Source organism: Cheilinus undulatus, linkage group 5 (assembly GCF_018320785.1).
Source record: "Cheilinus undulatus linkage group 5, ASM1832078v1, whole genome shotgun sequence".
NCBI lineage: Eukaryota > Metazoa > Chordata > Actinopteri > Labriformes > Labridae > Cheilinus > Cheilinus undulatus.
The window spans coordinates 9,754,129-9,781,454 of record NC_054869.1 but is presented as its reverse complement, the minus strand read 5'-3'; the positions used below and the strand labels follow the sequence as shown (position 1 = coordinate 9,781,454).

Here is a 27,326-nt window from a genome sequence, read left to right as displayed (position 1 = left end):
AATCCCTATGCAAAAATAGATTTTCTGCTCATTAAATAATCGATTCATCAGTAAGTTTGAGCCTCTCCTGATTAAACCGAGCATGCTCTGCTGGGACAGTCGATTCCATATCTCCCTGTCCCAGGCTCACTAGCCACCAATGAAATATGAAGACGTACAATGAAACAGACACAACAATGAATGCCCATTATATAAAATCTTGATCGAGCTCTTTATACAAAAACAGCCTGCCTTTGTTTTGCCTTTTGTGTCACAGCACATTGTCGCCGTTTAACAAAAGTAAAGCTTACAGAGTTTAAGTTCTCATAAGCTGCCAACAATGACTGTCACAATAAGGGCACAAAACCATCAAACAAAGCTAAATTACCAGAACGCCTCTTTTTCTATCAAAGGCAGAGGCTAATGCTTTTGTTAAATGACCCAGCCGACCTCCAAACAAACCACAATCTTCACCAGCATGGCTCACAAATCTTCAGCTAGGATAACATCTCAATAAGGGGAGTCATTTTCATACACGCCTCCTGCTTCAGAAGTTCAAGTGTTAACAGAGGGATTTTTGAGCCTGACAGACAAGGCCTACCTTTAGACGGCTCTGCACGCTTGGGCAGATCCAATGTATCGTAGTTTTTGTCGTTCTCACCGTTTTTTCTGCCTGGATGGAGGAAAGAGGAGGGAGGACAATGTCAGTGTCATATGCTGAGTTAACAGAATAATAAAGGACAATGTTTTTGACATAGAGTTAGACTGATATGGTTTAGAAAGGCTAGAATGAGCAATTGAATACTCAAATTAAAATCAGCTTATACTTGTTTTTCAGTGATGTGATATCTTTACAGCAAACTTTTAACACTAACAGCCTGTTCATCTTTGAACGGGTATATCGGTCTAACCCCAGCTGACACACCAACCACAGAAAGCATGAATGTTGGCATATGTACACAGTACAGTACAGTACAGCTATGAGCATGATATATTTAAACACACAAAACTTCAAAACCATCCTGTTTGCATCTGTAGCTTCACAAAGATGACCTTACCTAGCAGAACCATAAAAAATGAACACAAAACGAAGCCCAATGTCTTTTCACAATGGCTTGCATACACTTTAAACTTTAACAGTGGTACTTCCTGAGTATGAAAATCCTCTTAAATAATGCACAAGTAGATGGGAAATGATAGTAGGAGGGGTGTGGGCGATGGCAGCTCAGCCTGCTAATGGTCATTTCACATGCACATGAACATGCCCATGGGACAGGAACGCCACACACAGACCAAACGTCTGACTCCTCTGGTAAATGGAAGCTAAATTTCCGGTCTCTGTGGCTGCTTTAGGGAACAAAATCCTGCAGTAACATTGCCTTAATAAAATATGGAGGATATTGAGTTGCAGTGTAATGCTAACAGGCAATCTTAAATGTCAACTAGCTGAATGTTATATACTGATAAAATGTTGCAAAACATCTTCAGCTTCACCTCTATACCCAACAACATAATAGGTTGAAGGATAGAAGGATCCATGAAGTATTACACTGCCTTGTCTTGCTTCTGATTTAAAACATACCTTATTTCTGCACATTAAAGACAGTGTTAATGTTGTCTACTCAAACTGTGACTAAAAATGTAGGTGGACAATCTATTCCACAGCAATACTTTGTTGGTAACCTTTTTCATGAAAATAATCCATTACTGAAAAAACACTCCACTAATCCATTTCTCTTTTGTGAAAACAAAAAACATAAGCTGCATGATAGCGATAGGATAGCCAACTGATTCAAAGATTGTTGGATGTTGTCAGCTATCACATCTTACATCTTTGCTGTCAATGATGCATACACTATATGAACAAAAGTATTCGGTCAGACCTTTGAATTCAGGTGTTTCAATCACACCTGTTGCCACAGGTGAATAAATGCTTTAGTGTACCAAGGTGTTTTGGACAATGCTATGCTTCCAACTCTGTAGCAACAGTTTGGAAAAGGCCTTTTTCTATTCCAACATGACTGAACCCCAGTGCACAAAGCAAGGGCTATAAAGACATGGTTTGATGAGTTCATTATGGAAGAACTTCGGTGGCCTGCACAGAGCCCTGACCTCAACCCTATGGAGCTCCTTTGGGATGAACTGAAATGGGGAGTGCAACTAGGTCTTCTCTTCCAATATCAGTGTCTGACTTCATAAATGCTCTACAGAATGAGTGGGCACAAATTCCCCAATCTTATGGAAAGTCTTCCAGGATAGTGGAGGCTGTAATGGCTGCAAAAGGGGGGGAAACTCCATATTATTTGAATTTTATGTCATTACAGTCCCTGCTGGTGTAATGGTCAGGTGCCCGAATACTTTTGTCCATACAGTGTATATCTAAAAGCACTCAAACACAAACCCACACCCAATCATTCGTCTGTAGCAGAGCTTGACATTTGTCCTTAGACCAAATGGGAAAGGAAGAAAAAACTGAAATCTAAAAGAGATATTTGGTCAGAGTTGATGGGTCAGATTTATCTGTAAGAATGGAGGCCAAATATCTCTGTCACATCCTGGATTCTTTTGAGGGAAAAAATATAGAGTTTAAATTTGAGACATGATAAGTCAAGCTCTGCTTTACATCCTGAAACTTACTTTTAGACTTACCTGTTTCACCAGTGCTTCCTTTATCTTTAACATAACCAAGGAACAGCTTTTTTTCTATTTAATGTAAAAACTACGAGGGGTGGAGTCTATAAAACTCAGAGTAACACTAGATAGGAGGTAGGTATGATGAGGGAACTGTGTAAAATGAATGAAATAACCCTATTTTTCTGTAGTCCTTATACATTTCTTAGGTTTTTTTGGAGGTCACCCAAGACTACTTATACTATTTTCTACAGCCAGGGGACAGGAGGAAGAGGAGGGGGGGATGGAGAGGGGGAGGAGGAGTAGAGCTAAAGGGAGACACTCACCTTGATTAAACCATTCCTCTATAGTTAGCCAAGGAAGCAGCAGCAATGCCAAAAAACACAAAGCGGGGGAGAAGAGAGAAAAAGCATGGTGAAAAAGGCGTGTGTGCAAGTGTCAAGAGGCTGTCTAGTAGATGTTAACAGTTTTTACAAAAAAGTCATCGCATACTGAATAGAGGAGGGGACAGGGAGAGGAAGCAGAAAGGGGGAAAGCAAGAAAGGGCAAGGGGAGAGAAAGGGGTTGAACTTTTGAAATTGAAAAGAGAAAAGTTGGGGAGCCATTTGAAGTCAAAGGGAGCAGGTTTTGCTCTGGGAAGTGTTCTGAAAGATTTTGCAGCAGTGGGGTCGTTTTTAGAGTGAGAGGAAGAAAACAAGTCATGTCACTAGAAAAGTGTGAATATAAAGAAGAAAGTAAGTCGTAAAAAAGAAAGCTGAGAAAAAAGGCTGATAGAAGGGCAGAGTCACAGGGAAACATAAACATAAAAACTGCCAGCATGACTGTATAAGTGCGTCATTAAAATCCCTGCATGGAAATACAGAAATAAGCTCAAAGTGATGGAAATAACAGCATAGAACCAGACTGTTTATACGCTAAAACAAAGCTTGAGCTGTATGTTGATCATTATTGCATGTCATGACATTAAAATGAAGAAGAGGCCAAATGCAGCCTACTTAAGGTAACAAATTACAAAGCATATTGCCGACAGTGCTGCTTAACCACCCTAGTTTATGCTCTGTTATAGCTGTGTTTAACGTTTCTGTACCTAAGCTTTATTCTCTACAGAACACCTTCAGGGTCTACAGCAGCGAAATACTACTCATTATTCACGGTGTGTTTTTGTGAGAGTATTTGTGTTTTTAATTGATGTCTATCTGTACACATGCATGCTCCCGTGCTTTCCTGACCCCTGATCCGACAGGATTCTCCACGGAGTCGTTAGGTATCGGGGGTCACTGGCTCGTAGTCACACCTCATTGGCTGACTGATTAATGGCGGCCATTATTGCTGCACAGCGGGGAGATAACAACGTCGTTTAGCTAACAGTCTGTGAGGATGCTGATTAAGATGCTGCTAAAAACATGTGTGTACATGGCACATCTGTTAAGGAGAGTCAATAATGACAAAAAGCTCCTGACGGGGCAGGAAGTGCCTCGATTGATGTCTCAGTTGAAGTGCTTGAACACTAACGTCTTATCTTGAAAGCAAGATTTTATGGTGGCATTAACTGCACAAAGGCATTTCGTTCAAGCATAAAATTCAATATGTGCTATTTGCTCTTCTCTAATGCATAGTTTTAGCCTAAAGTGGACTATTTTCTGTAAAATTAAGACTCTATTTCTTGAGATTTTGGACAAAATGAGGGGTTTCCAAAAATACATGATCTTTCTTTGCACTAAATAGACAGATACTCACATTTCCTTATTTTTTCAGTGTAAAGGGGATTTTTATGAATACAGTGCTCATATTTAACCATGAAAACTGAACCACAAAGAGCAGGATTATAACAAAAAAAGAATAATGTATTCTAATCCATCTGTGTAAGATTAATGCCTTGGTCTTCATCAGTTATTTTAATAGCCTTCAGCTTTACTGAAAACAATAAGGAAAACAAAAGGTGTGCAACAATAAATAAGACTTGGAGGCACTACAGCAGCTTCTGCTGAGGAATGGAGCATTTATTTTCTAATTAATCAAAAATTTTCAGCTTTTATTCATGCCAAATTGTCAACAGGATGGCATGTTTTTTCTTTTATTTAGTGCAGTTACTATTTTTTATTACATGTTTATTGAGGAGACAAAAATCTCTATCTGTAATTGTGTAATTGTGATAAGTTGTGACAATTTTTTTATTCTGTTTCCCTCTTTCCTCCTCCTCACCTTTGGCTTTCTTTCCTCCGAAACACCCAGCATCATCTTTCTTCTTCCTCTGTGGTCCTGCTGATCCAGGAGCCTGGAGCGATGAAGGGTCCTGGAACTTTTCAGCCCCCGGCACCTCTTTGTGGACGTGGTAGGAGAGGTTCCTCATGATACAAACACAGTTCTCCACCGACTAGGAAGAAAGAGAGACAGAGAAGTTAAGCAGAACAATACTTGTGCTGACAAAAAACTCAGTTATGTCACAATAAAAGAAAACAGATGAAATCCTGTACAAGTGAATGCACCGTTCACATGAACAAATGAATATTTTACTTGGTGAGCTCACCTTGTTGTCCATGTCTTTCTTCCCTACAGCTGATTGGAGAGCGTGCAGCAGGGCATCCACCAATCCCTCGCATTCCCTCAGTCTGCGTCGAGCCTCTGCTCCATCGGAGCTCACATTTCTGTGGTAAAAAAAAAGTCAGATAACACAAAAAACCTGTCAATATAAAGAAAGAAAACTATAATGGTGAAAAACACACATTTGCTTTTACCTTGTTCTAATTGGGCAGTTCTTAAGGGGGTGACTCAAATGTTGGGAGATGGTGTTAACTATTGTTAACTATGATCACAAAAGTTTGTTAGATTCTAAGAGATAGTTTAGTGAAGATTCAGGAAGACCTCATTAAGGCATATGGTCCTAATATGCTTTAAACACTTAAACATATTATTCCAAACTTAACAACTTTGAGGCAGGATGCATCACCTACTTACTAGTACTAATGGTATTACAACTGCAAGGAGTAAAATCATTATTACTACTAAGGATGCATGATACTGGATTGTTGCTATCTGAAATACCAACAAATGCATTTTAGTCAATGCTGATACTGATACAGACATAGTATGCTGTACAATCCAGTGTATAATCATACTTTTGATACCTAATTTTTCATCTAAAAAGTTGAGTGCAGCTTAAACACCAGGGCGTCTTATATACCAGTTTAAAACACTAAGATGTTATTATGTCATGTACATCCACCTGCCACCATCACACACAACACAAGACCTAATACAACTGAAAATTCATCCCCATTCAAGTGAACTGCAAGCAGACACTTTGGCTCTACCTCACAGATTGTGCTGAAACAAATAATGACACAAACCACACAAGCAGGGGTTGGTGCAACTTTTTAACCGCTTTCCGCCCTCGTCATGTCATAACTGTACATTTAAAGAAAACAGGAAGTACACCATTAAGTAAACAAACCATGTGGAGCACTGGTTTGACTGAAAACACTCCTAAGGACAACATGTAATGTACAGGGGAGGGCTTTAAGTCTGTCTCATCACTGCAGGTTGATCACCACTAATTTGGCTACATTGCAAGTTTGTCTTCCACTCTGGTTTCATTTTCCCTCTCTTCAGTCTCATCTATTGTCCTACCCACAGCACAAGACTTCATGTCACACATCTACCAGCCAATCAACACTTAGGCCTGGGTGGCACTAACAGTAGGCATGTACAGCTCCATCTCCTGTTTCCTGCTTCTGCTGTGTTGCTCTGTGCTGTTTCTCATGTTGACAGAGCTAGTGCTAAATCGTTTATTTTTCTTCATTTCTAACATGCAGTTTCACTTTTGCAACATAAAGTATGTTCTGTTTGTCATAACAACTGCAAATCTACTCCAATTATTGGTTATCTGTCACATGCACAACTAATAATCCCTAAAGGTATCTATCCTGAAAAAACAACATTGATCAACCCTTACTTAAAAGTTTAACAAATCAGGATGAGCAAGCTCAAATCTGCTGGTACTATTTTTCCAATGATATTGTGCATGTCTAGTTACTACTAGGGCTGAACAATTTGCAAAAATAATCTAACTGCGATTTTTTTTTTCCTAAAATATTGCGATTGCTATTTAATATGCCATTATTCTTGGGTAAATCTTATGTGTTTGTCTACAAATGCAAGCAGTAAATAATTCCATAAATAAGGCCATGTGTATTGAAAATATTTCTGAAGCATTAATACATAGTAGCATGAATCTGAATAAGCAACAAGCTTTAAGCTATAAAGGAGTCAGCTGGGGTGGAGGAGGGGAGGCTTGCTACCAGCTGACCGTAGCCTGGGTATGACTTTCGTGAAGTAACGCTAGGCTTCATCAGTTTTAGATAGAATGAGCTAACTATTTTTGCTCATATTGCAAACGTGAAATCATTTGCTTTGTTTAAGGGCATTATCATTTTTATGTCACTCATTTTGATTAAGAAAAACATACATTAAACAAATAAAGGAGTATTTTTGTAATCCATTATAAAAAAAACGAGACTTGAATGTTTGCATAATGTGCATAAAATACATGCCCCTGCAATAAAATGATTTATTAAACTGGTATTTTGACACATTTTTGACACACATTTTGACAAAGAAATATTGCAATTTGTGCGATGTGAAAAATGCACAGGGCCACATGGCAATTTAATCGAATTTGAAATTAATTGCCCAGCCCTTGTTACTACAACCATTAAAACTAGCTTATTCAAGTTAAAATTGTACAGAAAGCCTAATAAGATTGGATGAAATTATAAATTATGGAATATTATCTGGATATAAGTTAAACTTAAACAAAACTGAAGCTATGGAGGTTCGAATACCCTTGAAGGAGGATTTTAAGAAACAATACAACTTTAAATGGGACAGAAAAAATGTAAGATACCTTGGTATTATTATACCGAATGAATTGAATAATCTTTTTAATAGCAATTATGCTAAATTGGAAACTTCAGTAAGACAGGACCTTAACAGGTGGAAGATCTTACCACTTACCCTACTAGAGAGACTCAACATTATAAAAATGAATATTCTTCCCCGATTTTTATTTCTATTTCAGAACCTGCCACTTTATATAGTACCCACATGCTTCAGAGTTTGGGAGGAGTTACTGAGGGATTTCATATGGGATGAAAAAAAGCCGAGAGTAAAACTTAAAAGTTTGCAAAGAAGGAAAGAAAATGGAGGACCTGCATTGCCTAACTTAGTTAATTACTATTATGCAGCACAAATAAAAACAATTTTAATGTGGATGAATAAAGATATGCTCCCTAAATGGAAATTGATAGAATTTAAGTTGGCAAGTCCAATTAGCACATTATTTTTTTCAAATTATAAGAAATCACCATTTAAAGAAGAGAATGACTCCATAACAGATACCTTTAAAACCTGGAGGAGAAAGTGTAAAGTAATGAAGGTTGAAGATCAACAGATTATATGTTTAAGAGAAAGAGCAAGGGACCCAGACTTTACCCCCAGTGCCTATGATAAGGCCTTTAAAACATGGGAGAGTAAAGGACTTATACGGTTTTACCAGATGTTTACTGAAGAGGGAATTGATTCTTTTGAAAATCTGGCAAGAAAATATGGACTTGAGAATAATCATCTCTATCGATACCTACAAGTCAGGAGTTATATTAAAGAAAAAGTTCAAATTGGAAAATTAGAAGATCTCTATCCCCTCACAGTTATATCTGAACAAGAGTGGAATCAGAGTTTTAAGGACATATACCTCAACATTAAATCCCAATATTGGCAGGAGTATGCATGGAAGATAAATGTAAGGTACTTCAGGACACCATCAGCTATCTCCAAGTATACAGGAAATAGAGTTAGATGCTGGAGAGAGTGTGGGGAAAATAATGCAGATTATGTGCATATATTCTTTACATGCAAAAAAATACAAATGTGTTAGTCAGATGTCTTTAGAGACATTGAACAGATGTTAGGTAAAACAGGACGTCGAGAAAAACACATTTTACTAGGATTAAGTCCCAAAGGTCTCAGAAATGAATCATATCTTTTTTGGACTCTGAGAATAACAGCACTAAAGCAAATCAATAGAAATTGGAAGAAAATAGAACCTCCAAATGTGAAAAAGTGGTTAGAAACTGTAAAGAACATAGATAGCATGGAAAAATGAACTTACAAAATGAAAATGAAAGAAAGGTTGTTTGGAAAAGATGGGCCCTCTTCAAACCAAAGGGGGAAATTGTTACCAAACTATGGGACAAATAAAAACACATAAAATGACACATATACATTTAAATGAACTGTGCTTAGCCCCTACACGATGAAATAAAAAGCCTTTTTTAATATGTGTTTATTATTTTATTTTACTATATTTTATTTTGTTTTTTTTTTGTTTGTTTGTTTGTTTGTTTGTTTTTTTGTTTGTTTGTTTTTTTGTTTCTGTTTTTTCTCCATATAGGTCAGGGGGAGGTATTGATCTACTTAAGTGCAGGGAAATCCATGAAGGGTGGACACTTATATCTGAATGGATGTCACATTCATAACAGGGTTAGCTTTAGAATTCTGCTAATCTGAGGACCCTTTTTTCTAGAAACGGACTTTTATTATTTTATTTTACTAATATGGAAATGTTGTATGTATGCATGGGTATGTGTGCATGTATGTGTATATGGGCATGGATGTTTGTGTGTATGTAGGTATGTATGTGTATATATGTATATATATACATGTATGTGTGTGCATATGCGTATGTGTATGTGTATGTTATGTATGTATATATGTATATATGTATGTATGCACAAGTATGTATGTGTGTGTGTATGTATGTATGCATATATCTATATCCCCCTTTTCTTTAATCTGTATGGGTGAGGGTGAAGGAGGGATGAGGGAACAAGGGTTTAAATCATAAAATGGGAAAATGTGTCAATGTAAATGTATGTGTGACAAAGAAATGCAATTCTCTGTATCAACTTCTACTTATTGACACAATAAAGTATAAAAAAAGAAAGCCTAATAAGACATGCATAACACATTTACCATACTCTCTGATGAGTGCATTTCAGGTTTTGCTCTTGTGATCTTGGCTTATTTATCTTGTTATATCTGAATGTCAGAGATCTTTCCATGTGTTTCTTTAAGTCGTTTTCTCAAGACCTTGAAAATATTTTTTATCACATAAAAAGCAGCACTGTGATCCTGACATCACTACATAGCTGTGGGCACTTTGATAGAACAACCAAAAATGCATTATTTATCAAGGGAAAACAGGATGAAAATGCATCCTCTTCACATGATACAAAAGCACACAAACTGATTTACCTGAAAACATCTGTGCGATAAAATAAAGTTTCCTATGAGTGGCGTAATAATAGCATTAACAGGTTAGTGATTCATAAATGGAGAAGAAAACAGTGACAATAACTGGTATATGTCAGTGCTGAGCAACTCAGAATCAGTCAGCCACGACCATTTAAACCCAGCTATGTGATTTTCAAATGTGACCTGTAGCCTTAATGCTCCCTGGCTGCCTCAAAACAACCCAGTATTAAAGCCTCTCTACATTAGATAGCATCTTTGAAGCATTATGAATAGAAATTGATATTTACAAGGAAATGCCATCTATGTTATGTCATGCAGCACAGCTTCTGTAAGCAGCCAGCAGAGCTGGTGCTGTCTTAGCGTGGCTGTGTGGCTGACTGTGAAAGACGAGGCTTTAAAGAGGGTTAGGGGATAGCTTGGGCTCCTTGCTCCTCACTGGGGACTTCATTTATGAGGGCTTCCAACTCACATAATCCAGTTAGCCGACCCCCAGTTAGTGCTGTGGAAGAGTGGCAGCAGGGCAGAGGTAAGCAGTGCTGATGTGTCGCATGGACTAAAGCGCAAATTACACAAACAAAATAAAACAAAAAATCCAAGGCTTTGTTGAATGTCCTGCATAAACTCCAATCACAGTAAGTGTATTTCTCATCAGCTATAGTCAACAGACAATTTCAGAAAACAACTTATTTCAATGTACTATGATCAATAAATAAGGCCTGACTGGTGTCATTGTATTATAATCCCTCTGCTCATAATTATTTTTAAAATCTACAATCAACTGAATGTTAACCTTTGTCTACCAGCCAACACAACACAACTCAAAACCACCTGAGTTACACCTTGTCTTGTTCTTGGCTCGCTACGAGTGTCTGCCATTTGTCAAAGCAGAAAAGGACCCTCCGAACAGCCCCACACTTTGCGCTAATTAAAACTCATCTTCGGTAGAGAGCAGGCAGACAGCACCGGCCATCTGGACCTGCTCATAAACTAAACCCATCCGTCTCCAGCTGTCAGAAAACGGTCACCACCTCTCCTGTAAAAAGGATCCAAAGGAGCGGCCGTGCTGGATTTATTTGACAGGAGTGAGTTTGAGGGCAGACAGACTGAAGAGTTTTATTGTCAGCTGTTTCATTTCCAGGAGTCTTTCAGGGAGCAGTTGTCTTGGTGGAAGGTTTATGGATACTGCATCTGTCAGCGGAGACAGCGATGGGCCGTGCTGCTATGGTTATCTGATGGTGAAGAATTCAGGTTTTAGGTCTGCGTGTACTGTAAATAATTAATCTCTCTGGAGGTTTAGCATTTGCTGTTGTGTTACAGCACTTTCTCTCTATGTTGGAAACTTATAAATGCAATCAGATACTAAAAACATCTCTGTAAATTACCTAATGTGGGAGATCTGCTGTGCTAGTTGAAAGAGGCAGCCCACTTGGATTTGTGAAACTTTGACGAAAATTTCTTTAGAGCTTTTAAAAGCATGGTGCCTCTTTAAATCAAAGCCCTCTCCTCATATCTGTCTGCATAGCAAACATAAGCATGGAGCTAGAGCATTTTCATTCAAATTATTCTACAGATAAATGTTGTAGGTTCTAAATTAACAAAGGAATTAGCATTTTAAGCCTATGCTGATAACAAGATGATAATAAATTATCATGTTATTGCCCATTTGGTTACTAGAGAGAAGTTTTGAAGCCTGTTGATGGTGGTGGCTATGCTGTCTTACCTGGAGATGGATCCAATACCATCTTTTCCTTCCTTCCGTTTGGTAACGCGCAATACCAAGAACTGATCTGATACCAGGGTAAACTTTCTGGACCAACTGCACTGTGGAAAACTGGCACAATATTTTAGCCCTACAGTGAACTCAGAACACTTGAAGTCTTTTTTCGTACCAATTATTGTGAATTTAACTACTATATATTAAAAACACAATGACATCACAGGCCCTCAATCTTTATCTCTATTGTGTGCTATTCAGGCCAACTCCATAATGATCTTGACACAGCATAATGTGATGATGGAGAAGCCTGTCATTGGTTACCAGCCTCTCATAAAGCATTCTGGGAAAACAATATGGCCGTTAGCATTCAAGCTAGTGGCAGTGCTCTGTGGTTAAATCTTTAAATTTCCCAAAACATCACCCAAGTTCAGGTTCACTCGAAATGTTTCTGTAAAGGCTATGAAGGCATGGATAGTATCAATGGCTAGCTTCAAGGGGAAAAAAGTAAGAGGCTATGATTTGACGATTTTGACAACTGCAGTCATATATTCTTGTCACATATGAATATACTGCTCTGGAAGGGTTTTAAACAAATACATACAGAGAAAAAGAAATGTCATGCTGCCTCCAAACTTTGCTGCTGCAGTGGATCCTTTTTTCTCTTTTCTTTGGTTCTTCTTCTCTAAAAACATTAGTTTGTGGGAGCAGTGTTTCTGAGCAGCAAAAAAGAACTGTTTTCCAGTTTCTAATGCTACCATAAAGCATGGCTGAGTAAAGCTAAATACAAAGTGAAACAAAACAGCATTGAATCGTTGCATGAACACGAGTTCTAACTGATACCATGCCCACATTTTCAGTAGTACTGGACGTATTTCTGATACTGGTATAGGACTCTGAACCAGCCTTCACCTAATACTCTGTCAACCTGACAACAGGCTAAGAGCTGAGGTGGGCTTCATGCCTCCTGACAAAAATCTGCACTGGTCGATCATCCTTGCCTGATAAAAAAACTCATGTCCTTTAAAAAATCAAATGGACAGTGTGATCAGATAAAGACATGAGCTACTCAGACCAAATGTGGTTTCTGAACCAGGATGTAAACATGTTTATTTCTGCTATATAAACTTTTTTTTTTTTTAAATGAGTGTGTATGTGACGTCTGGGATTTCTGCCACCAGCCTCCAGTGGACACTTGAGGAACTGCAGGTTTATACCTTTTTTTCTTTCACTTAAAACAAATAAACTGTGCAAACACACACCTAACTTCTAGTCAAATGAAGCTAAGTGTCTTGAAAAATTCTAAAATTCCAAATCCTAAAAAAGCTCCTTCTTCTTTTTATCTAAGAATGGCATTTCTTTCAAGATAAAACCAGATTGGACATTGGGAAAATCATATGTTAAGCCATAAACACCAAAAAGAAGAACTTATTATAATCATGTTTGTTTGTTTAAGCTGCTAGATGGATCTTTCTTGCAAAAATGTTATTATCTGTCATTGATAAGGCTTTTCTTTAGGCCACTTTAGTTTTTCTGTTTCACTGAGGTGTCTGTATCCATACTTTATATGCATATTGCATTTGCTTTTAATCAAACTCCTTTTGTATTTAAAATTGATGTACCTATTTTCAAGGCAATAGTTATGTTGAAATTAATTTTGTTTGACGGTGCTTTGAGGGCATGATTTGTCCCTTAAGCCCCAGACGGAAATTCAATTAAAAGTTAATCACAAAAAAGCCTGAACAACATCATGCATTTATTCAGTTTTGTTTCTCAAAGCTAATCTGGTGTGGGATTTCTGGCTTTGCTTGCACACAAAAAGACGAGCAAAGAAGCGTAGTTTTAATGCCAGTGTTTTGATAATTATTTATTCATTCATTTATTTATCATTTTCCCTGTAATGGTCTGCCACATGTATGTTTTTAGGACTACTATAAGCGTTTACTAATCTTGCAAATCTCCCATGCTCTGCTCTGACATTTGCTTTTTGGGACCTCTAAAACCAGGAAAAAACATACGAGCTGGAAAGTACAAGAGAGGTATCCTTGGACATTAAAGTACCATAGCTCCATGAATTGCAATGTCAGTCTTAAATGAACGCCGGACAGGAAGTAATGTACAACCACCGGCCTCTTCTTCAGGCACATCTGTTCAGCTGTATCTAATCAACTAATCACATGGTAACAACAAATGCATTTGGGAAAATAAACATGGCCAAGAGGATCTGCTGAAGTTTAAACCAAGCATCAGAATGGGGAATAAAGGTGATTTAAGTGCCATTGACTTCAGCATTGTTGTTGGTGTCAGATGAGCTGGTCTTATCTAATGGGATTGTCCTGCACAACCATCTGTAGGGTTTTCAGAGAATGGTCAGACAAAGGTGAACATGCCATGGCAGTCGTTGGTCCAGCAGGCGTTTATGTTGTCTATACCAAATTCTGACCCTACCACTTCAAATATCGCAGCAGAAATTAAGACTTATCAGACCAGTGAAAATTTTCCCTATCATCTGTTGTCCAATTTTGGTGAGTCTGTGTGAATTGTAGCTTCAGTTTGCTGTTCCAAGTGGGCAGGAAAGTCTCCCCGTGTGGTCTTCTACCTCAGTTATTTGAACTATTATTGCCTTTCTGTCTAGTTTGAAGCAGTTTGATCATTCCCCTCTTAGCTCTGCCATCAACAAGGCATTTTCACCAGGAGAAGTGCAGCCCAGTGGATATTTTCCTGTTTTCTGACCATTCTCTGAAAACTGTACAGGTGGCAGTGAATGAAAATCCCATTAGATCAGACCAGCCCGCTGACACCACCAACAACGCTGCATTCAAAGTCACTTCAATCATTTTTCTTCCAACATTCTGATGCTTGATTTAAACTTCAGCAGATGTAGATGTAAGGTCATTTCACAATTGCTTGGTCATGTCTTCTTAGATAGCAAATATGGGATTATTTACCCCTGACATCAGGGACAAATCATGTATTTGCCTTCTTATTTGTTGGTTGAAGTTAAGCATTACATAGTAACAAATGCAATGATACAACAGTTCTGAGGATAGCATTGGCTTCCTTTTCTCTGACATCCACGTACAGAAATCCATTTCTCCTGGAGAGCACAAGGCCATTTATTATTACTGAGGAAACAGATAGCTCAGTGATAGTGCTGCTTTTCTATGTGATGTGCTCTTTTTGTTCTCTCGATTGGCAGAAAGGAAAACAGATGCCACAGTGGATCAGCGCCATCTAGAAACACGTGTGCCATTTCTGGTTGCCTTTCACAAAGGGATAATTTGTTCTTTTCCTGGTCTTATTTTGGCCCGTTGACAGGAGCGCGGACTTTTCAGGCAGTGAAAAAATAAGAAGGTGTTGCATTCGGGGGCCTGTCTGTGTCAACTCAGAGACTGACAGGCTGTCATTGTGGACCTGATGTGTCTTTAGTGTGTCTGCTTTATCAGATGGAAAGTGGGTGTGAAGGTCACTCAGAGTCATGCGGCCATCAGAGGACAATAGAGCAGCTGGGACGAATAGACCGCAGCCAGGCTGATGGAGACTGATGGAGATGGATGGAGACGCGGCTGACCTGTGCTATCGGCCCTGCAAGGTCAATGACAAGACTGCATGACCATATGTGGACCCTGGGGCTGAGTATCCTCGAGAATTTATCGATCCTGATTTCATGTGTAATTCATGCTGTTCCTTAGATAATCCCTTTTTAAATTCATCAGATATTACCTCAGGAAAAACATGAATAAAATACGCCAAATGCTAAAACTACCTCGAATACTAGAAGAATTTTTCTGCTGAAGACGACGGACTGAAAAAAAGGGGGAAAGTAACAACCAAGGGTGAAGCCAAAACTTTGAATTCCTCCCAACAAAAGGCTGCAGTAGGGGATTTATTGCCAATCTGGGGTAAAACCCCAACACTACCCATAATCCTAAGGTGTTTACAGCCATGCCCCTGATTGGTAGGGTGAATTTTTACCCCCAAACCTCCACATTTGGCTGGTATAATGAATTTAATGGATTCTTTCAAAACTACAGACAATTATAGGGAAACACTGGTACATGCTGATGTTAATATTGTTAATGTCTATGAATGTTGGCTGGCACACTGACTGGAATGAATTATCAGTTACTGGTTCAGTGGGTCACCAACAGCTTTTGTTGCTAATGGTGGCCCAAGTTAGTCCACCTTGGGTGAAATGAAAACTTTTACAGAGAGTATTACTTGACATTTTAAGGTAATCAGTTGACTATTATAGTTTGAGTGCTATTTATCTGTGTTTACAGTGCACTAAAGATATCAAGTGTTGCACACTCAAAGTAGATGATTTAACCTAAGTCCTGCAAACTTAAATTAACATTTGAATCTCAGGTTTGAGCAATTAAAATAATTGATTTTAAACTAATAGTGAATACTTAAATAGTTCATGTAGAACAATACTGCACACTAAAAATAAACAAGTTTTTTAACTCACAAATATCAAGTGTAGTTTACTTGTTATTTTTGAGGCAACGTGTTTCCATTTTTTTTAAAGTAAGCTGGACTAATTTTGTTTTACAGTGTAACAGTGTGTTAAGATGCTTTAAACATGATAAATTAAATCCCGCACATGATTTTGAGCAAACATTTCCCTGGAAAATATTGACTCAGCTTCAATCTTTATTTCTAATTCGTATATAGCTTACGTTATTTAAGAAATTCAACGTGTTGTATGGACTACTTCAGCTACCAGTTCTTCATAACTTGTAGAGCATTAGCTCTGGCCACATGAGAAGCAGCACAGAGCAACATCGTAGCAGCAGGAGACACAAAGTGATGCCTTAAACTTGTTGTTTTTCACATTAATCTACACTCAGTACCCCATCGTGACTAAGTGAAAGCAGAAATTTGGAAAGTTGTACAAATTTGTTAAAAATGAAAAATTCAAATATCACATCGACATAAATATTCAAACCCATTGCAAAAACACTTGAAATGTACCCAGGTTCCTCCTATTTCTACTGAACTGCTGCTGAGATGTTTCTAAACCTTGATTGAAGTCCAACTGTGGTAAATTTAATTGGTTGGACATGATTGGGTAGGGCACACATCACTCTGTAGAAGGCCTCACAGCTGACATGCATATCAGAGCAAAAACTGAGCCATGAGGTCAAAGGAACTGCCTGCAGAGCTCAGAGACAGGATTGTTGCAAGGAATAGATCTGGGGAAGGCTACAAAAAACTGTCGCAACAACCCAGTCTCTGAGCTCTGCAGGCAGTTCCTTTGACCTCATGGCTCGGTCTTTGTTCTAATGTGCATTGTCAGCTGTGAGGACCTCTATAGGTGAATCACATTGTCGTGAGTAGACAGGCCCTTTACAACGTCACTTAAAATGTAGCTCAGGTTCCTCCTATTTCTACTGATCTTTGCTGAGATGTTTCTACACTTTGATTGGAGTCCACCTGTGGTAAATTAAACTGATTGGACATGATTTGGGAAGGGACACACCTCTCTGTAGAAGGCCTCAGCTGACAATGCATTTCAGTGGAAAAACCAAGGTCAAAGGAACTGCCTGCAGAGCTCAGAGACAGGATTGTTGCAACACAGTTTTTGTAGCCTACCTCAGATCTGTGCCTTTTGTTTTATCATAAATTTACAAACATTTCTTTTTTCACTTTGTCATGATTGGGTAGTGGGTGTAGATTAATGAGAATAAAAATGATTTATTTTACTGTAGCATGAGCAAGTAGCGTAGCAAAACTGAAACAAATCAGCGCTCCCCAGTCCTCAGTGTCGATCGGCTGGTAGTTGTGTAACATCAAGCCGGTCAGTAGTCTGGACATTAGGTGAGACTGTAGAGAGTGAAATAAGGCAAGAAGGGAAGACACACCTTGCAGTAGAGTAGTACACCTTTATACCAATTAATCTTGTAAATTATTGGTAAAATTAAATGTTGATATGATAATCGGCTTAATGTCAAATATGTGCATCAATAATCGGCCAGGCCGGTAATTGGTCTGCCCTTTATAAATGATCTTAGAAAACTTATAGAAGAAAAAAACATCAGGTTCTTGAAGTTCTGGTGCAAAAATAATCTGTGCCTTTTATCACTATTGTAGAGTTTTCAGAATTTTTCAGAACACAGGAATAAATGAATTTCTAAGCCTGTTTAGTCTACAATGGGGAACTCTAAACCTCTTACCAGAAGGCAGCAGTTCATTAGGACTGAAGAAAGAAGGATGATGGTGATTATGTTAATTTTGCAGGTTTTAATTAAAAAAAACAAAACAGATGACTGATTAAAACTTTGCCCTGTTAAAAACAAGATTTAAACACTTTATCTTCCTGAAAATAAGACTACTGAATGCTAATGGATGCTGACTGTGGAAATTTAAAGGCATTTTATTTCCTTAAACTCATTTAAGTACAACTTTAGAAGCAGCGCAACTCTCAAACCCATCCTCAGAATATAAAGACGCCAACAAACACACATACACACACACAGTGTTTCTCTCTGACCACGCCCACAGGGTAAACACTGTAAATAAGCCGGCTCCTATCGACAGAGGAGGCCACAATAATAAAACTATCCACCGCTTTATTGAGGTGTAAGCTGCGTCTCTGTTGGCGTGAGTAAACAGATTCTCCCTGGCATCAGCATTTCTCCCCAGCGCACAAAACCCCCCTGTGTCTGGCGACTGTGTGCCGCGTTACCATGGAGACCTATTCTCGACAGAAGCAGCCAGAAATGCAGCGATACTGAGATATGTGACAGCAACGAGATTGGTGGCATTAGAGGTGATGGGGTTTGGATATTGAGTTTGGATAAAAGATGAAGAAACAGACACAATCATAAAGGAGGAACTAAATGTGACAGGTAATGAAAGAAACAATAAAAAGATGCTGAGAGACAGTAAGAACCAGAGAGAGCAGCTTTCCTCTGTGGCCCTGCTCTAAAATGACATGACTTCTTTGTGACTTCTCCCTACTCCATCTGAAAGCTTTCATTTATTCCCTCCTGGTTCATTAATGCAGCTTTTCAACTCAGCAGAAAATGTTCTAAAATCACAAGCAAGTTTCCACACTTTCTTCAGCCAGGGCAAAACTAGCTGGAAACCATCTAAAGCAATAATGTGTGAAATACATGCTGCGACTTTCTGTCTGAGCTGGATTTGGATGTTAGAATATTCTGGACTTCAACCAGCACTCCTCGTCTCCGCGTCTACTCGAGGAGACGTGCAGCCCGGGATTACAGTCTAGACAGTCTTGCCCAGCCTAGGATGAGACACGAGGCATGATGCACACTCACTGTCTTTTACTGTTTACCACAGTCTGTCATCCTGAGAGCGAGCCAGAATGAAATACTTAGCTGGGAAGGTAGAAAAGAGAAGATGCTTGAAAGTTAATCACAGGTATTCAAGATAGCACTTAGGTAGAGGAGACATTTGACCAAAAATCTGAAGATGTGAGGTGCACTTTATTCTCTCCTGACACGTAAATTGCTTCCAGTTAAAGTACAGCGTATCCACTTTGTTCTCATTTTGACAAAACCTTCAGAAAAACTGGAGTATTTTTAAAAAGTTACTTTTAAGTTGAATATTTATAGCTAAAACTAACAGATATATTCATTATTAATACATCTTTTGCTAAATAAGGTTAATTATTGTCAGTGTAGCGGGCAGACTGGCAAGCTGGCATACCGGGCATTTTCCTCCACAGGCCCATAGAGCAGGCTAAAAAAGTCACATCACAACTTTTTAAGGGTGGATCATTATCACGATTTTATCCTTTAGGCAGATTTTTAAGTTACAGAACAAACTACCAAACTTATTTACTATTTCAGCCAATAATCTCACATTGAAGTTTGTTTAACCATTTATCATGCAACATATTATGTTTGGCGCCAGGCTCTGACATAATCACTCCTCACAGATTTTACATACAGAATTTTAGGAATGATAATATAACAGCTTTAACCCCCAGTCGGAGCCAACAGGTGGATGCTGGGGTGGAGATGGGCTGAAGGCGAGAGCACAGCGTCGATCGAGGCGCAGCGTTGCAGCACAGGAAGAGAAAGGAAAACTCACAGCTTAAATAGCCCACTGGTTTAGGAGGGTGTGAGTCATGTGATTTGATTAAGATGCATGTCAGGTGTGAATGATTGTGCTCGAGATTACTGGCAGAATTAACTCGCAGGTGTCATTTCATTTGATTTTTTAAATGAACAAATGTGTTTAAATGAAAACTTGATATGTACTTTGACCTGAGGCTGAAAGATATGGGAAAATAATGTACTTGTGTTTTTTTTCACCCCAATATCGCAAGTGCAATTTAAGATGCAATTACTTCTAAAGTTCCTCTTCTCATGTATTTCTCGACAAAAAAAGCAATAAAAACAAATTCTTTATCACAGCAAATGTAATATTAGATAGATTAAACTGACGATGAACATTTTTTTAAGAATTGACATTATTCTGATTTATTGCAAATTCAATATGAACTGTATTGATGAGAATGATTTTCTCATTTCCAACAAGAAAAACATACAAAACAAGGAAAGTTAGAATTTTTGCAAATTATTCTAGAAAAAAAAAATTGACACTTGGATGTTTCCATGATATGTAGGGCACAACATGTCTGCCTCAAAAAAATGTATTAAACTGGTATTTTGTGACATATTTCAGGTCAAAGAAACATTGCACCCTCTGCAACAAAGATTGCAGTGATCGATTAATTTCGATGAATTTCTCAGCCCTACTTTGACCTTTTTTATTTCTCTAACAAGCTGTCACTCCCTGCATGATATCAATACAGCTACAGCTTTATACTTCAGTTGCAAATGCAATATTATTTAACAGGCTTCATTTATGGCCTGGCAAGAATATTTCTGCATGCACACAGTACCAGATGTTTGATTTTCATGAATAAGTTCTTGTTACACAAACAAAGATAGTTTAATTCCAAACTGGACCATGTAGCTGATCCCCAAACATAGTTATGACAGCATTTATATAACCGTTTAAGTTATTTTTCTTTTCTTTGAAATCAAGTTTTATGTCATTAGGGCTGAAATGCAAAATTTAAAATATACTTTTGTAAGAAAACCTCTGTTATGTGCAATAATAGCCACTTTAAATAAAGAAGTTATAGTTCATTTAAGAGACCTACCTTCTTTTTTCTGCCATTGCTCTTAAATGAAGAAAAATTGATCAGTTTAAGATTTAATTCAATTTAATTGTTCTATCGCCCACCTCTTGAGCAGGGGCTGTGTTCAATTGATTGTTTCCCCTAAAGACAGTCGACTGGCCTGATCACGTCTCCTAAAGGTCAGTTGACACTGCTCCTCTCCCCACTCTGCTCCTGCTCAGAAAGTTAAAGTGTCTGAAGGAAGTGCAAACCTTTGGCATGCAGATAATCGATGGGGTCAGTAAATAATCGTCAAAGAAAAAACTGTCAATCAAGAAGTAGTAAAAGTTCTTGGGACTCTGCAGTCCATGCAGCATGAAGCTACGTGTGGAGGAGGAAGAGAGCCAGACAGCAGCTGTGTGACAGGAAAGCAGAAGATCGTCAGCATGTGGAGAGTGAAGCAGTTATGTAGTGAGCCCTGTAGAGACATTATTAGACTCTGGGTCCCGTCCAGAAAGATTTATGAAAAGGAAAAACAAAACTGTTTGAGAGGTTACATAGAAGTAGTATCTCTTATCCTTAATAGAACCAGTGAGAATGCTGCTGCTATATTGATACCATAACCAAATTTCTATTTAATTACACTATTCCAGTACTGCAAAAACACATGAAAGCCCACTTGGAGTTTTCAACAAACTCCATGTGAAAGCCAAGCAGGTTTTTATGTGTTCTGCACTGAAGAGAGGCTTCCATCTAGCCACTCTGCCATAAGCCCAGATACGTGGAGGGCTGCAGGAAATGTTGTGCTTCTGGAACTTAGTCCCATCGCCACACAGGATCTCTGGAGCTCAGTCTGAGTGACCATCTGGTTCTTGGCCACCTCTCTTACTAACGCCCTTCTACCCCAGATTGCTCAGTTTAGCTGGGACACCAGCTCTTGGAAGAGTCCTGGTTGTTAAAAACATCTTCCATTTGAGAATTATGGAGGCAGCTGTGCTCTTGGGAACCTTCTGTGCAATAGATTTTTTTGTGTCCTTCCCCAAATCAGTTCCTTTCAACCATCCTGTCTCTGAGCTTTGCTGGCAGTTCCTTTGATCTTACACTTGTTTTTTGTTCTGATATGCATTGTCAGCTGTGAGGCTTTCTATAGCAAGGTGTGTGCCTTTCCAAATCATGTCCAGTAAATCAAATTTACCACAGGTGGACTCCATCAAGGTGTAGGAACATCTCAGCAAAGATCAGGAAAAATGAGAGGAACCTGAGCTAAAATTCCAGTGTTTTGCAAAGGATTTGAATATTTATGTCAATGTTATATTTCAGTTTTTACCTTTAATAAATCTGCAATCAGTTCTATAATTCTGCTTTCATTTTGTCCTGATGGGGCACTGAGTTTAGATTAATAAGAATAAAAGTGATTTTTTTTAACAGTAGCATCAAGCTGCAACATCACATAATTGGAAAAAAATGAAGGTCTGATTACTGAATCCTCTGTACATAGGTTGTTTTGAAACCATACGTACAGAAAGTTTAACAGAGTCTTGACAACACAATCTCTGATTCTGAAAGGGTAGAAGCTCAAGCCCTCTTGGTGAAATCAAGCTGTAAGGAAACAAATGAGTGTTAAGCATGGTCAATACAAAGCAACCTACCCACTTTGCATTATGGCAGGGCCCTGACGTATTCTCCTCCACAGGATATGTATGTGTGGGGTTTAGTGAGGGCGCATTCGAGCTATTATCTCAAGGCTGAAGCAAACCTTCACTTCTCAAAACAAATGAAGCAGAAAGGGTCAGCACAACGGCCGTGTGAGTCACACAGCTTAAGCAGTGAGGTAGTCGATGTGGAAATGGAGAAGTTAACACCACTTTGGATGACTGACCTGAGGACAATTCAAGGTTTCACATGCAGCCACTGAAAATAATCAAAGCCGGGCAGGGTGACTCGGTTTTTCCTGGTCCAGTGAGAGGACTTTCGCTTTTATAGTAGGGTTAATGGCGTATTTATTCAAAGGTTAATGGTTTTCCTTCCATACTACTCTAATGTATGCATGCTGTTTGTACCGAGGAAACACATACTGACCTGTTGTCATGAGGTAAAGATTTGCACTGTGGGCTTAATTTAGCTTGACTCAACCTTAACAAGCTAGAGACTAACTTCATTTGTGTAATTATTTAATTATAATTTGTTTAGTTTGCAGCTAGTGTCTCTCTTTTCCCTCGGGGTAGAGTTGAAATAAAGTTAGTCAGCTGTTAAAAGATCAACAAGAGAAGCATAATGACACAGGCTGCTTTCTTTTCTCTGTAACATTCTTGTATGTAGTCAGAGCCGAAGGGAGAAGTTTAGGGAAGGCCATATATAGCTTTATGTTTTTTAAAGTCACAGACAAAAGTCATCCGGTGATCCTGTGGCAGATGTCAAACATACTTCACATGCATAGAAATGAGGCAGGGACCGAAGGAACAAAGCATCTGCCATATCGTAAATTCTCTTAGAAACAAAAGAACTTAAATCCGACCCTGGGTCAGCAACAGCAGAGTAGCAGTCTCATAAATGCCACACCTGTCCCCAGCTACAACTGTTGTCTGAGTAAAAACAAACTTTAAAGGCCTTTGTGCCTCATACATTAAATCAAAGTGGGCCAACTGTGTCTGCTGTAAAGCTGCCAGATTCAAGATGTGGGATTATGTAAGGAATTCTTTGCTTAAAAAAATACTCTTGCTTCTCCACAGTAAAATTTTTATTGAAAGCTCTCATAATAAGGGTTGATTTATTGTAGGGCAGCAGCTGATGAGTGGTTAGCATCTTGTTTAACATATGGATTATTTTCTTTGATCAATTACATACAAATTCAGATGAATTATGTGAAAAACTGGTGATTTCAGAAATTGAGCATATAGCGTTAGCTCATGCCACAGATTTATGAGATCAGCTGATCTCATGCAAGCCCTCATCAGCTGATGGCCAGCTGATTTTCTCTAAGCATGCTATTGGCTAATTGCTCTCATGCTGCCTTATTTCAACTCTCTCTGCAAGCTACTCTTGCAATCCTCCTCCACCCCAGCTCCTCCTTCATTCTGCTTGTAACATAATCAATGCCATTCTGTTGCCATTGATGCCTGGTCTGCTTTGGGTTTTTGCTGCTTTTATTGTTGCCTCAGGTAAATATCAGTATTGGCAGATATCATTTCTGATGATACTCATAACTGATCTATTGGCCATACATAGGCTGCAGTAAGGCTTATAATGGCAAGTAAACCCGCCTGAGGGAACTATCTGGCAAGAAGGAGGATTAACACTATGCAGGTCGTGCTCTTGATCGGTGGTTCTTAACTGGTGGGTCAGGACCCAAAAGTGGGTCACGGGGCAGTTTTCAGAGGGTCGCGACTAGGTGTCTGCAAAACAAAAAATGGTGGCAAAGTCCTAAAGTCCTTATTGGACGTGCATGGATTCCTTTTATTTTAACCCGTTGTACTGTGAAATTGGGTAAATTTAAATGTTTGATCAATATTTCTACTAATTTAGCTCTTCTTCTTGCAATAAATGGCTACATTTCCCATGATCATGAAGTAATATCCCAAGTTTACTGAAAAATTGGCAAAAAAAAAAAAATACACATATTGATGGGAAAGAGGGTATAAAATGTGTCAGTTTTGTCCTTTTTTTTCTTTTTTAATCAGGTGTTTTGGTCCAATCATGCTCCACACTGCAACATATTTCATTAACTAAACATGCGTTGTTGAAAATGTTTTTGGAAAGCTGGGTCGCGACCTGTCGTAAGGCAGCCTGGTGAGTCCTAAAGCTGGATCAGTTGAGAACCACTACTCTAGATGTCCTCGCATATTACCTGGGGCATGGGAAAATAATCCATTTTGAACAAAAAATAAAGTCCATACCTTTAGGGCGGAGTAAAGGATAGATGTGAGTAAGCATTACCTAGGGTACCATCAGGGCAGGTAGCAGGGTAGCCATGAGCCCCTGGTTGTGCTGTGGATGTCCAAAGGCCTGAACACTGCAAGCAATGTCTGGGCACATCACCAGGGGTGAAAAGGCCCAGAAAAAGACATGGTGTCAAGCTTGACCTTGGCTGCCAAGGGACACATACCCATGTGTGTTGACATGTCGAGCTGGATGGTGTTGGCTAAAATGAATATGTACATTTTTCCATATCAGATAACTTTAACTATGCAATATTGTGCATCTTGTTTGTATTTGTGACCAAAGCTGGTAAAAACTCCTGCAAGTCGTCCGAGGTCATTTTTGAGTTTTTTACACATTATGAAAGCATAGATTCCAAGCTTTCTACTTGTGTATCATACACCTTAATCTGAGGATATTTCACAAAGATATGCTCATTTGAATGTTAACTTCTAGTTCCTGTTTGTTCAGAGAAAACCAGACTCAAAGTTTCAGGACTTTTCCTATCTTCAGGCAGGCCAGGTAATGGGCGTGAACAATAGAGCTACATTTACATAAAGTACACCCAAACCAAGCTTCTGAATCGGCTGGTGACGCTCATCAAAATATTCCCATAGGAAATCCGCCTTCATCAAACTTTCACTGTCGAGTGATCCTGAAGTTTTCCCAAGTCTGTTGATAATTCTTGCTGCTTCTTCATCATCTCTTCTACTTTTCTTCACTGCAGGGTGCATCTTTAGGCTTGTTGATAAAGGTGATAGCTAGACACAGCTGTAGTTATGTGCCAACGGGGGTTAGAGTTTGAGCCATGAAGTGTTTGTTATTGTCCATCTCAATGGGCGAAACTGGGGACAATGGCAGGCTGAGTGGCCAATTATCACCCAGCAGTTTCGCTTTCCCCTCTCCTCAATCTCCCCGCAGAAACTACAAAAAGAAGGCATTTTTAAACACAAAATTAACGCTTTTAAATATCACATTTGTGTTAATTTGTCATCGAATGATTAGATTAAATGTCGGACTTGCATAAAATGAGAAAAAACGAAAAATGATCATTTTGAAGAAAACTACTTTGTATCCATTTTTCTCAACCACCGGAATGCCGACTTGCAGGAACTTTATCTGGCTTCAGTCACATTTGAGAGTGGACATGAACCATCAGTGTGTTCACTCTCTGAGGGGTTCTCATTCTGACCAGGGGTGGATTTCAGTGGTAGCCATGGCCGACCAGGGCCCCCCCTGAAATCTAATTGGCCATCTAACGAATATTATTAGTGCATAACAATTTTTAGTAAAACAGGCAAACAAGCTCTGTGATTAAGGAAAGCGAAAGAAAATAAAGGAAACTTTTCTGTCCGCTCCTTCTTTGCTTGGTTACAACCAATCTCAATGCCAGCAAATAGAAATAGGGAAACAGGAAAACAGTTTCATCGCGCTGCATCAGGCTGCGTTATGTTGCATCACTTGCATGTTGTCAGGACACTACATTACGATTCAATCTAATCAAGCTCATTTTGTGGCTGAGGCTCACTCATCCAGTTAGGGCTCAGTGTAATATGTGATGTGACTTCACCTGAGGCACCCAGAGGTGTTCTTAAAGACGGTGGTCCATTCGGCATCACGTGGCTTCGAGTCCTCGTTGGGCTCGTGCTCCCAGCCCGAGTGCGGGATGATGACCTCGTTGGTCATGGTCTGCAGGCCGTGGTTGATGATCACCATCTTGAGGGGCTCATAAGATGACAGATTCCACAGAGTCCCTGGCAAGAGAAAGAGGGATAGGAGAATAAAAGTTAAATAGGAGGACAGAGATAAGCAGAACGAAATAGGTGATTTAGAAAGAGGATTATTGAGAGAAATAAGGAGGATAGAAGAGAAATAATATAAAGAAAGGGGATAATAAAAGAGGAATGCAGCAAGAGGGATATATAAATGGAGAAAAAGGGGGATTTAGGACAGGAGTTAAGTAATGGGAAATAAGGGGTTTGAGGGATTTTAGAAGACACATCAGAGAGAAGCGTAATGCAGTAAAACAACAGCTGTAAAGCAGAAAAACATACTGTCCTCACAGTCAAAACAATATTAGCAGTAAACAACAAAAACTCTGCTGGTTGTTCATCAGACTACAATGATATAATCACATATTGCACAGTAGACAGAAATCACACTGGTGTAGCTTTATGAATGTCCCATGAGGGAACAGCTGACAGACTAACACAGCACTATAAACAATACTGAGTTTATAAAAAAGCCATCACTTTAAAAGTATTCTCATGATATTTATTCAGGACAGTGAAGTTAGAGTAGCTTTAACCTATTAATCATAGTCTATTCTCAGCAACCATGGTATCAGTAATGGCAGGGTTATCCAAACTATGGCCCGGGGGCCAAATGTGGCCCCGACCCATTTTCAATTAGTCCCCCAAAAAATCTTTAAATTAAATTAAATACGGCCCTCAACAGTCACGAAGCTTGTGCTAGACAGTATTATTCTTTTTAGTTTCAGCACAAGGCAGTGCTACCATACTAACACTCTAAACAAACATTTTGACAAGTTTTTATGCTGTTTCTTTAAAGGATTAAGTTGATACAACACTGTAAATAGTAAACACTGGCAACCAAAATAATAAAGATATCCTGATTTATAATGCCCTGATGGATTGCAGCAGCAAATAGCAG

The 27,326-nt window shown here is 38.8% G+C and overlaps 1 protein-coding gene across 5 annotated transcripts in view; it reads right to left on the bottom strand.

Annotated features, from left to right (window-relative positions):
* The window catches only part of arvcfb (ARVCF delta catenin family member b), a 271,707-nt gene that overhangs the window by 68,302 nt on the left and 176,079 nt on the right, over positions 1–27,326 (bottom strand). For all 5 annotated transcript variants that reach the window (XM_041787920.1, XM_041787916.1, XM_041787918.1 and 2 more), the window contains 4 exons: positions 26,224–26,407; positions 5,138–5,255; positions 4,813–4,984; positions 581–652 (listed from right to left, as the gene is read on the bottom strand). In XM_041787920.1, the coding sequence (XP_041643854.1) occupies positions 581–652; positions 4,813–4,984; positions 5,138–5,255; positions 26,224–26,407 (546 nt within the window). The remainder of the gene's footprint in view (positions 1–580; positions 653–4,812; positions 4,985–5,137; positions 5,256–26,223; positions 26,408–27,326) is intronic.